The sequence below is a fragment of the Anneissia japonica genome, unplaced genomic scaffold (genome assembly GCF_011630105.1).
Source record: "Anneissia japonica isolate Jap-2015-1 unplaced genomic scaffold, ASM1163010v1 scaffold288142_len361356_cov169, whole genome shotgun sequence".
Classification (NCBI taxonomy): domain Eukaryota; kingdom Metazoa; phylum Echinodermata; class Crinoidea; order Comatulida; family Comatulidae; genus Anneissia; species Anneissia japonica.
This window is the reverse complement of record NW_022753229.1, coordinates 264012-275752: the sequence shown is the minus strand read 5'-3', so window position 1 is coordinate 275752 and position 11741 is coordinate 264012. Positions and strand designations below refer to the sequence as shown.

Genomic DNA, 11741 nt, shown 5'->3' with positions numbered 1-11741 from the left:
CGAGGGGAAGATTTCCCCGACGAGAGCAAAGTGGGCGTAGTCGAGCATCGCTTAAAATGTTCCAAAAGTGGTCCAGGGGCCAAGCCCCCTAAAAGTTTTGACAATCTAAGAGTTTCAAAGGCTTTTTTATTCGATTTTAGAGTCTACTAATCTGTAGAAAATATAATATAAATTGTGTTTTTCTACACGACGAATTATGGATTATCTCCCCGGCGGGGGCCCTGGTTACCGTATGTATTCTTATAGCGCCTTCCACTACGGTACTCAGTCTAAACCAACACCACGGATCACTTACTTTCTTAATCTGACGTTCGTCTCTATGTTCTGGTAGGTTTGTTAAATATAGCTGTAATTCTAATGCTATCTGAAACATTGAGGACAAATCAATTCCAGTTAAAATTCACCTTAACCATAATGTCAGGACAATTATCAGGCTATATAGAATGTCAAATTAAAGGTATTTTCATGTTCCACCGGAAAAGAAAATCAATTCGACTTAAGGTCCATTTATTTAGACCAATTACTTTAAAAAAAAAAAACCCGACGATGTTATTTTAGATTATGGATTGCTCTTTGTGCTTATGCGCATGCGCTCAGAAAAGTGCGTATATTTTCAGAAGGAAATAAATTACGTGCAGGAGAGCCAATCACAGGATGGAGGGCTTATTTTACAACCGGTGCATATTTTGAATAAGTGAATATGTAAATCATGTTACGCGCTGGACAGCCAATCATAGTAGAAGTGCTCATGCGTACCAATTTTCAATAAACTTGAAAGAAGTTGACATTTACAAAAGAATATATCAAAATTTGACATATTCTTTGTAAATATTAACTCTTTAATTGACATTCTCTGTAAATATTGGCGCAACAGGAAAACATAAATTCTGTATCAATAGCCGAGCAATATTTCTTTTAAATTGTGTCCAGACTATTACATTTTATCTGGAAAAAAATGTGACGTGCCTAAATATGGTCATGATGACATCACATCATGACCATATATAGGCATATATTAAACATAATGACAGGGGTTTAGTTAATAAGTTATTCTTTAATTCCTTAAGTTCTATTTAGTACACGGTAAGTCAATTCAATTTTCAATTTGCAATTTGTCATGGATCACAGTATGAGAATATTGATTGACAATTATACATAATTAGAACAAGTGAACAATCACAGTTTTTTACTACATGCATTCATTTTGTCATTCCTATTCCCAAGTAACAGGATACTATGACAAATTGCAATTATTCATGTCAATAAAATATGCAATTATAATCACTAAAATACCATGTACTACTTATTGTAAATTGACTTTCTGTCTGTCTTGTTAGTCAATTAATTCAAATATAACAATAACTTTGACTAACATTTTATAAATTGAAGTTGTACTTGTCTGTATAGCAGCTTGGAAAGTGTTACTATTGGGGATTTGGTATCAAATTTAAACTAGAAGTATAACAAATGCATCCATGCATTGTGCATCAATAGAAAAGAACCAACTTATATTGCCCTAGAGAGGGTGCTATACTATTATGCCGTTTGCAAAATACTAATTTAGTTCAACCTATGAGTTATTGATCAGATCCTGGTCGTAAGATCCTAGTATGTATTAAAATCTAGATTCTCAAATGTAACAGTGTATTTATTATAATTTATACAACAGTGTACATTCAAAATGTTAATGATAATTCATACCGTTTTGATCAAATATGAATTATGGTTGAGAGTTAAATGTTATTGTACTATATATTTTACTATCATTGTCTCTGTCTCTTATACACATCTAGATGTGTATAAGAGACAGCCAATGCCCTCGACGAGGGGCAGATTTTCCCCGACGAGAGCAAAGTGGGCGTAGTCAAGCATCGCTTAAAATGTTCCGAAAGTGGTCCAGGGGCGAAGCCCCCTAAAAGTTTTGACAATTTAAGAGTTTCAAAGGCTTATTTAAACGATTTTTCTACTAATATGTAGAAAATATAATATAAATTGTGTTTTTCTACACGACGAATTATGGATTATCTCCCCGGCGGGGGCCCTGGTTACCGTATGTATCCTTATAGCGCCTTCCACTACGGTACTCAGTCTAAACCAACACCACGGATCACTTACTTTCTTAATCTGATGTTCGTCTCTATGTTCTGGTAGGTTTGTTAAATATAGCTGTAATTCTAATGCTATCTGAAACATTGAGGACAAATCAATTACAGTTAAAATTCACCTTAAGCATAATGTAAGGACAATTATCAGGCTATATAGATTGTCAAATTAAAGGTATTTTCATGTTCCACCGGAAAAGAAAATCAATTCGACTTACATAAGGTCCATTTATTTAGACCAATTACTTAAAAAAAAACCCACGATGCTATTTTAGATTATGGCTTGCTCTTTGTGCTTATGCGTATATTCAGAAGGAAATAAATTACGTGCAGGAGAGCCAATTACAGGGTGGAGGGCTTATTTTACAACCGGTGCATATTTTGAATAAGTGAATATGTAGGCCTAAATCATGTTACGCGCTGGACAGCCAATCATAGTAGAAGTGCTCATGCGTACCAATTTTCAATAAACTTGAAAGAAGTTGACATTTACAAAAGAATATATCAAAATTTGACATATTCTTTGTAAATATTAACTCTTTAATTGACATTCTCTGTAAATATTGGCGCAACAGGAAAACATAAATTCTGTATCAATAGCCGAGCAATATTTCTTTTAAATTGTGTCCAGACTATTACATTTTATCTGGAAATGGAAAAAAATGTGACGTGCCTAAATATGTTCATGATGACATCACATCATGACCATATATAGGCATATGACTATATATGGGCATATCATGGCTATATATGGGCATACAACAGTTTTTTGTGAAAGGAAATATTTTAGTGTGGACAGAGAATAACACCAGCTGACATTTATTATGTATTTGGAAAATAAAGACGAAATACGATAAAACGTATGCAACTCTGTGTAGGCGTGTAATTTGTCATGTTAGACAAACAATTACAAAGAGTGTCAACAATTTAATGTCTAAATGTGTCATGAGTCAATTCTTATGATAATGTACTTGTTTTATTCATTAGGCCTACCGTAGGTATATTATGCTTTCCTTAACACCTGTTTCAACACTGCGGATGATAACAGTGTTTAAATTTTCAGCATCTAAACATGGTGATGCTAAAATGTGTAGGCTATTTTTATTTTCTGATATTCTTGATAAGCCATATGTCATTTTATTTTCAATACATTTAACCATAACTGTTAGTATACATTATTTTTTGGCCTAGATATAATTGTCTACCATGATGTACGTTAAAATTCAAAATATATTAATTTCTAGATAGAAAATTAGTAGTTTAGACTTATTTTTATCTTTTATACCAGTTTATTATACAAGCAGGCCTAAAAGATTACCATAAGCTAGGCCTATATTGAATTTAGTTCAGTTAACAGACACTAAGGATCTTTAAGGAGTGTGAATCAAACTTGACAACAGGCCAATCAGAACAGAGCCAGGGATACGCGTATGTCCCAAAACACAATTTGACCTACGTTTACGCTGTCGTTCTGTGGGACGTGGGACCTTAGTAACAATATCCAAGGAGCGCGACTTAGCGGAACGGTTCTTCCAATGACGAAGCATGACAAAAAAAAAAAACAACTTACACTGCTTTTAAAGTTTGCCAATCTGATAGTCTGCAAGCTGGTAATAAATGTATCACTCTTGTTACTTTCTCCGCCATTGGCGCCAGAATGTCGTCTTCCCTTCTTTTTCGTATTGAAATACCTGCCAGACAGACGGTAATCGAAATTATATCCAATGTAGTAGTAGATCAACAACAGGTTATGTTTCTTTAATAGACAGTTACAGTCGCATCTTGAGTTTTAAAAATATCCAAAATGACTTACTTTTTCCTAATCCTGAACGCTCTTGTTAAGATGACGACCAAGCAGATGGCGCAGCGGAAACGAAAAAATGCTCTCCGGTGCTACAAAATGTACAGTTTTATATTAATAGACTGCAAATTAATGATATAAATCAAATAAATAAACTAATGTTTATATGATGAGATATGAATTGGCGGAATTTTTGAGATATCGGGTAGAAATTCACCCTCTTTCGGACGCACTTGAGTTAAAGTGCATTCACACCAAATCCGAATTTTTGTATCGGAAATCAGAAGCGCTCAGAAAATCGAATCATTGTGTAAATATAGGGACGCTGCAGCGTTCAGCGCTTCGGAAACGCGGTCCAAAATTCGGTTCGAATCTGATGTGAACGCAGCTTTAATTCACACCGAATCGGAATTCGGTTCGTATGGCTAACGTAACCAAAAAAAGAAAATCGAATCAGTGGTAAAGAATAGAGGCGCGTAGTAGGAAACATTCTACGAATTTCGTTTTGGATCGGGTGTGAATGCAGCTTAAGTCCGGTAAAAATAGTAATTTGCACATCCAACCAAATTTGTTGTGATTACAGCTAAATATAATACTCCCTGACTGCCCCCGACAAGGATGATTTTTTTTACACCCGAGTGCCTAATGTGCTCCTTTCTAGGATTCCATTGGACAATTAGTTAAACACCTGTCGGCAAATATCTTGAGCTACCACTTGGGTTTAAACACTCCAATCCCTAGGCCTCATTATTCCATCCTGTAGGCCTAATGTTTGAGTGAAATTTCAGTGAATGTGTATATTTTTTAAAAATAAATAAACCTATGAATGTTTTTTTTTTACCTTTCGTTCCTTGCTGCGTATGCGTTTGAACGTGTCAGGTGTTATTGAAGTAAATTCCTGAAATATAGAAAAGGATAATTTTTTTAATGCAGGTGTTCTCTAGTAGGCCCTTTCAAAACACATTGGCTATGAGATGGTATTCAGCCCGCAGATACAGTTTGTATTTAGCCAAAAGCTAGCTGGCTTAAGACTTGAATTAAATCACCTGCCTTACAGAATATTGGATTAGTTACATTTGTGGGAATAAAAATACACTAGATACGCCATGAAATTGACATCATAGTAAATGGTAGCTAGGTCAAGATAGTGACGATGCCTCAGGAGTGCCAAAATGATGATGAGAATTCCCGAAATTAATATATTTTCTACCTTCCATCAACCCCAATGAAACAAACGTAAAGTTACTAAAGTAATCTTTTAAGAACAATCTATGATTTAAAGTCTAGATATTTACAGATGCGTAAATATTGTGATTTAGTTATTTACATGATGTTGCTTAGCAACCTCAAAATGTTATTTTGGTTCTTTGTTGCGTTTTTTTTTGTACGCATAAGGCTTGATAATTTAGCTTTCAACATTACAGTACTAGTTACAGGACTAAAATTGGAGTATTTATTTTTTATGAAATTTTTGAATACAGTGGAAATGTATAGACCTAACACTCGGCAACTAAAATTCTACATATTTTATACAGTATATTGTAACGTACACCGCGAAACATTCAATGATGTAAATATAATAATTAGAACGAATATGTTATTGGCATAGTAGGTCTATTTGACTTTAAACATTAAAAGTTGATAATTTAGAGGCTGGTTTTTGACATTTGAAAGAAAAAGGAATTTAACATTTCATATTTTCACCCGTACGTTTAATTTCATTTCATTTATTTTGCCGAAAACAATTACAATATAAAAAGATAAAGCAGTCGGAAAGACTATATAAAAAAAAAATCATCGGGACTCTATGATATTCATTTTGGTATCCCTCAAGGATCTTTACTTGGACCGGTACTTTTCAGTCTCTTCATAAATATTTTTTGCAGTATCAATCATCAAAGAAAGGAAAATACAGTGTTCGGATAAAGGACATGATAATACATTCAAAGTTCAATTTATTTTCCATACAACATAAACAAAATTGATACATATAAATGTAAATATAAATATGAATATAATTATAAATACATCGTGTAGCATCTTGATTATATTATATGCAATTTACCTTTCTTTGATGATTTATATATATATATATACGTATATATATATACATAAATCATCAAAGATATATATACATGTATATATACGTATATATATATATACATAAATCATCAAAGAAAGGTAAATACAGTGTTCGAATAAAGGACATAATAATACATCGTTTGTATTGGCAGTTAGCAACGAATGTAGTCCTGTAAATAAATGAATAAAGAAATTGTGTAATAAAATGCCTCTGGCGGGACTCGAACCTGCGACCTCCCGCTGTCAAGGCGAGCGTCATAACCATTAGACCACGGAGGCTTCAATGGTTAAACAGATTCAAATACCACCAGATACACTCCATTACACAATAAGTACGGCTAGAAACAAATAATAGCATACACTGAAATATAAATCAAGGTAGCCGTTAACACTGTTAAATTATATACATAATACAATATATAATATACATAATATAATAATACATATATAATATACATAATACAATATATATATATATATATATATATATATATTTTATGCAAACATTTAACATTAACGTTATGATATGATAAGAAAACCAACCTGAGCTAGAAGAATAATCATCAAACATCATCATGTAGGATATGTGTTATATTCCTTCATATGAATCGGACCAACTGATAAAGTGTGGGCTTAAGTATACACAGCACAATATATATATATATATATATATATCCTTCAATTTCCAACTAAACACAGCTTTGAATCTTCCAAAATCGAAAAAGTTTTGTCGCTTGCAATTTTCCTACTTAACCATCAAATAATATACTGTAAGTGGATCGAAGATATAGTGCATCTTTTATTGAACTTCCCGTATAGTAAAACGAAATTCGCAGGCATGTATTAAAACAAAACAAACCATAAGCAAATGGCTTACGGAGACTAAAACATCCGATGACCAAGACCTATAGGCCTACCGAAAAGTAAGTAGTTTCTGATGTATAAGATACACGTTAGGCGTTGATGACACCGTTTCGAATAATAGTTGAAATAAGGTTCAATGGCGATGTTATATTGATGGCGTTACAACAGTCAATTCTTCCGTCCAATTAGGAACATCTTTAATTGTCACCTCGAAGCGACTGATGATAGCCCACGATCAATTCGGCTGTGTACTATCACTTGTATGTGTTACGATATACATGGATGGCGTCTACGCATTATGCGTTACGATGTACATGGATGACGTCTACGCTGTATGCGTACGATGCGTGGATGACGTCTACGCAGTATGTGCGTTACTGATGACGTCTACGCATGCCTTTGCATGCGCCTGCTTCTGGACATTTTACAAGATCTCAACAACGATTAATAATAATGTTATGTGATAGTGTGTAACCAGTACACGTTAATGATATCAACTGTTTGTGGATACGAGCAACGGTATATGGTTCGTCACGACACCAATGAATGATAATTAACTATTGTGCTATCCAATGTCACTGCCACGATATCAAGTATACCTGTAAATGACATTCTGTGAGTTTGCGCAGAAATGTGTTTACCTCGCGAAAGCGCAAGTACATTAATGATATCCATTATTTTTCGAGATACGGGAATGAATACATTTTTATGTATTTGTTTATTTATTCAATCGACGCATAAATGTTTATTGATGTAACGATGTCTAATGAATGAATTCGTGTTCATAATAATCTGCCTTAATAAAACAATAAGTTGCCTATAGGCTATTTAAGAAGAAACATTATTACGCGGTATTATCTATTAGTATCATCTGCGTAAATTACCCGCCTGAGTCAACCAAATCGTGTTAATCAGAATGTCAGACCTAATCAAAATATTAAGTTATGACATCCGGTTATGAAGAAACATTCGAGCGCGGTACGATATGATTATCGTCTGCACAACTTACATCCGTCCAGAGTCATTCAAATAGGGCTGTCTTATCGAAATACTGTACTAAGTCATGTCTCTAGGTTATGAAGAAACATCGTGTACAGTATTATATTATGATTATGCGTAACTACCGCTTAGAATCACCCAAAGATTTAGTAAATGAATATGAAGCATTAATTTAATACCAGTCGTCTGCAGCGTAATCAATCATCGTGACACACGACAGCGCATGATTTTACAGGTAAGGGGGTTTGATATAAAGTGATAAAAACAATGTCACGAAAACAACTAAGGAAAAATGATCTGCCTCTAGGCTTCAGACATAGTCAGCTGCTACAGATCAATACATACATCGTTGAAGTACCTGCTGTCTGTCATTAATTCTGAAAACCCCTCTACAATTCAAAAAACATTTCTTGATCTAAGCCTATTATAAGCCTATTCAGTTGAAAACTCAACTTACTTAAATAGGCCTACCAAGGCAATTCGACATGTTCATGTTTCAAGTTTGTTTAGCATCATAGACAATGTATTTAATATGCATTTTATTTAAATATGCATTTAATGGAGTTTTCACGTAGTTGCGCGCAATCAAAAATGTGCCTTCGCTCCTCGATGTTAAACTTGTTCAAATTGAAACTTATTTAAGGTTCGTTCACACTTTACACAATTAAAACGCAAACGCGTTGACGCAAACGCAGACCACGCTAACTCTAGTGTGAAAAGTCAAAGGAGCCGCACTGATAGGCCAATCACATAGAAGCCCGTAATCAATGTATGCCTGCAGTATATAGTCTGTCTCTTATACACATCTAGATGTGTATAAGAGACAGTATATATACACTGTATGCACGGTTGTTTGGAGGAAAGAGAAATTTGGCATTTTTTGGATCTCCAACTGGAATTGTAAATTGTAATAAATTATAGTTAAAAGCACAAAATATTAACTCCTTCCCAGTTACCGACCACTCCCATTAAGTCCAATTAGGCCTAATGAAAAGCACTAGTCACGAAGCACTAATGTGGAAAAAGATCAGTGCTACGCCCTCAACATCGAAATCGTTTGAAATGAAAAAAAAAAAAAAAAGATCTCCGAAGAAATATGTTTAATAAACTCTAAAAATTTGAGTTCATGATGCACAAGGTCTCTATAAATTGTAAATAGGCCTATATCATGTGAAAGTGTTTCCATCATCGTTGCGTTAATAATAATAGGCCTACTGAAACTAAGAGCATTTTAAATGTATTGTGTATGTTGGGAGGGGTGTTACATTGCAGAACATGCGATGTTACTCATGTATAACAATTAACTAAAATTCAGCCTATAAAAGCTACACTTATAAAAAATTATTATTAGTTTAGCAATACGAGACGTTACTAGGCTAACCAATAACGGCATTGTGACTGCTGACCACGAGTTGAATACCCGGTACATACCCGCGTATAAGACGCCACCCCCACCGCCACCCCCCTCGAGTTTGAGAACATTTTTCATTTTTGAACGATTGTAGTACGTCGGGCGTATAAGGCGTTCATTCAACTAATTATTTAGTATTTTTTTTGTAGTACTGTAGTATATTCGCGTGTTTCGGACGATCCGCACAAAAGACCAACATGATTTAAAAAATCTAAAATTTATGTCGCGCGTACTCCTGTTTTTCGATCGTAATTTGCTATTTCAAGCCTCGTATATAAGCGAGTATATACGGTATTCTGATTGTAATTTAACTATTCATGTTTGAATTTGGTAAGCATATTCTTCAATACATCCATTGTGGTTGTCGGGTAGGTATAAGTATAGATTTGCCAAGAGAATGTGTAATGCGAATCTATCAAATCGTATTGTGTTCCGGACAGTCATCAGCAGCAGCAGCACTGCAAAGTAAAACTATACCTCTCGAAATACAATTGAAATTAATGAGTCAGGAACAGACCTATTATTTACAAAGTTATTGTTCCGAATTGAATGTTTATTTTAATTACTGTTTGTTACAAGATATTTTTAGTCCAAGAGGGGTGTGCAGGACTGTAACTTTACAACCGATGAGATTACAATTATTCGCTTTGGTGTGATGATGTATGTAACGAAAGCGTCTGCCTATTTTGTTTTGTGTTAAAAGGTTTTCATTAACGCTCAAATCAGTTGGTCAAATAATAGCTAGATACATATTAGATAAAATTATAGCAAAATGATTTACTATAAATAAATAAATACGATTGAGAATTGTAAATAAAGTCTTCCGTATCGATCTGAATCGAACGACAGACCTATGCCTGCAGTATATAGTTATGTGGTTTTGAATTCTTAGGCCCGTATCCAGGGTGGGGTGGGTTATGGTTCGGGAGAACCCCCTTTTCTAGCCAATCCCCCTCTTTTCTGACGAACCCCCTTCTTCAAATTTCCCAAATAAGTCCTCCAACCCAAATAATGCACTGCAGACCCACCCAGACACAGACATTTTCAAACATATCTGCTTTACCCCCCCCCCCAGCCCACCCCCCCCCCCCCTTGGAAGAACCTGGCTACGGGCCTGTCTTAGTAGGCAAGCTTGCAGTATTACTTATTGTAACATAACTCATAGTTATTGTCATCGGCGATGTTATCAAGTGGAGTGTAAAAATCTGAAGGGCAGCAATTGAATATCGGATTTTGACTCTTGAGTTCGATAACCATGAGTAGCCACTTGTTAGTCTTTCAATGAATGGCTAACCATGGAGAAAAAAAAAATGTTTTCTTCTCAATTGGAAAATTGATTGTTGAGTACTTGCGTCAAGTATACCTAAATAAAGACACAGGGCCTTTTTAGAAGCTCGCTTTTTAATTGAAATGTTGTTTCCAAGGCGATGACATGCAGCTACTTAAATACGCGGGCATGTAAACAAAATTGACCATTCACCAAGTCCGTTATAATATTACTTCAAAGAGTAGCTACTATTTTGGTCGTTTACACAGACCGTCAGTCAGTCAACACATGTTTTATACATAAGCTGATTGTAAATAAACGGAATTGAATACAAATAATTAAATCTGAAATTGTCTACATCGTAAATTGATTTTTTGTTAAGTTGTACTTTTATAACATTAGAGGGAGTTTTCGCAATCTTACGAAAACGAATACGGTTACGTCATCAAATTTTTAGATAACCCTTCTCGTACAGTAGCATATCGAACGAATGACGATAATGATAGTGACGTATTCGATAGTACGATATTCGTTATCGTTTTTGCAAGGTTGTGAAATCTCTCTATTATCCTAGCCCCACGCGTGCAATGTTAAAAACATGTTTACTGAGGTATGTTTTAGCGTAGGCCTGTGCAATTATTTTTCCCCAGTATATGCGGTCTTTTCCAAACAGTGCAGTCAGCAATGGTAAACAGCAACTGGATCTGTATTGTCGGTACCGGTATCTATCGTTTGCTAAGCTCTTCAAAAATTAATTTTCTGTGAAGTCACGTTTATATAAGAAATAAAAAAACAATTGCTACTAACTCTCCATAGGCCTATTTGTCTAGGAGTTTCTTTACAGTAATAAGAGGTCATCTTCAACAAGCGCTTCCGTGTTATACTAAAACCCAGCGTTTCAACGGCGTTATTATTAAGTTTTTATTGAATAAACACTTCATATTCGGCAGCAAATATAGACTCGATACCACGCGTTGTATCAGGTTTCGTTGAAGTATCACCGTTACAAAGATAGTTGTGTTCGCAATATTGGAAAAATCGACGACATGTTTACAATGTATAAGATACATCAACAAAAGTAACTTTGGAATATCGTACGTATATTGAGATCCAGCCATATTATTTTGAAATCGGTGCATTAAATATGTTTAATTGATTATATAGGCATACATAATATTCTACATAGGCCTATAATATATATATAGGCATATATAT

The 11741-nt window shown here is 34.6% G+C and overlaps 1 protein-coding gene across 1 annotated transcript in view; it reads right to left on the bottom strand.

Annotated features, from left to right (window-relative positions):
- LOC117122762 overlaps nt 1–11741 on the bottom strand; it is a 32163-nt gene that overhangs the window by 11229 nt on the left and 9193 nt on the right. Inside the window, exons 2-5 of the mRNA XM_033268504.1 lie at nt 4745–4801; nt 3916–3995; nt 3673–3793; nt 296–364 (exon numbers count right to left, since the gene is read on the bottom strand). Coding sequence (XP_033124395.1) covers nt 296–364; nt 3673–3793; nt 3916–3995; nt 4745–4801 — 327 coding nt within the window. The remainder of the gene's footprint in view (nt 1–295; nt 365–3672; nt 3794–3915; nt 3996–4744; nt 4802–11741) is intronic.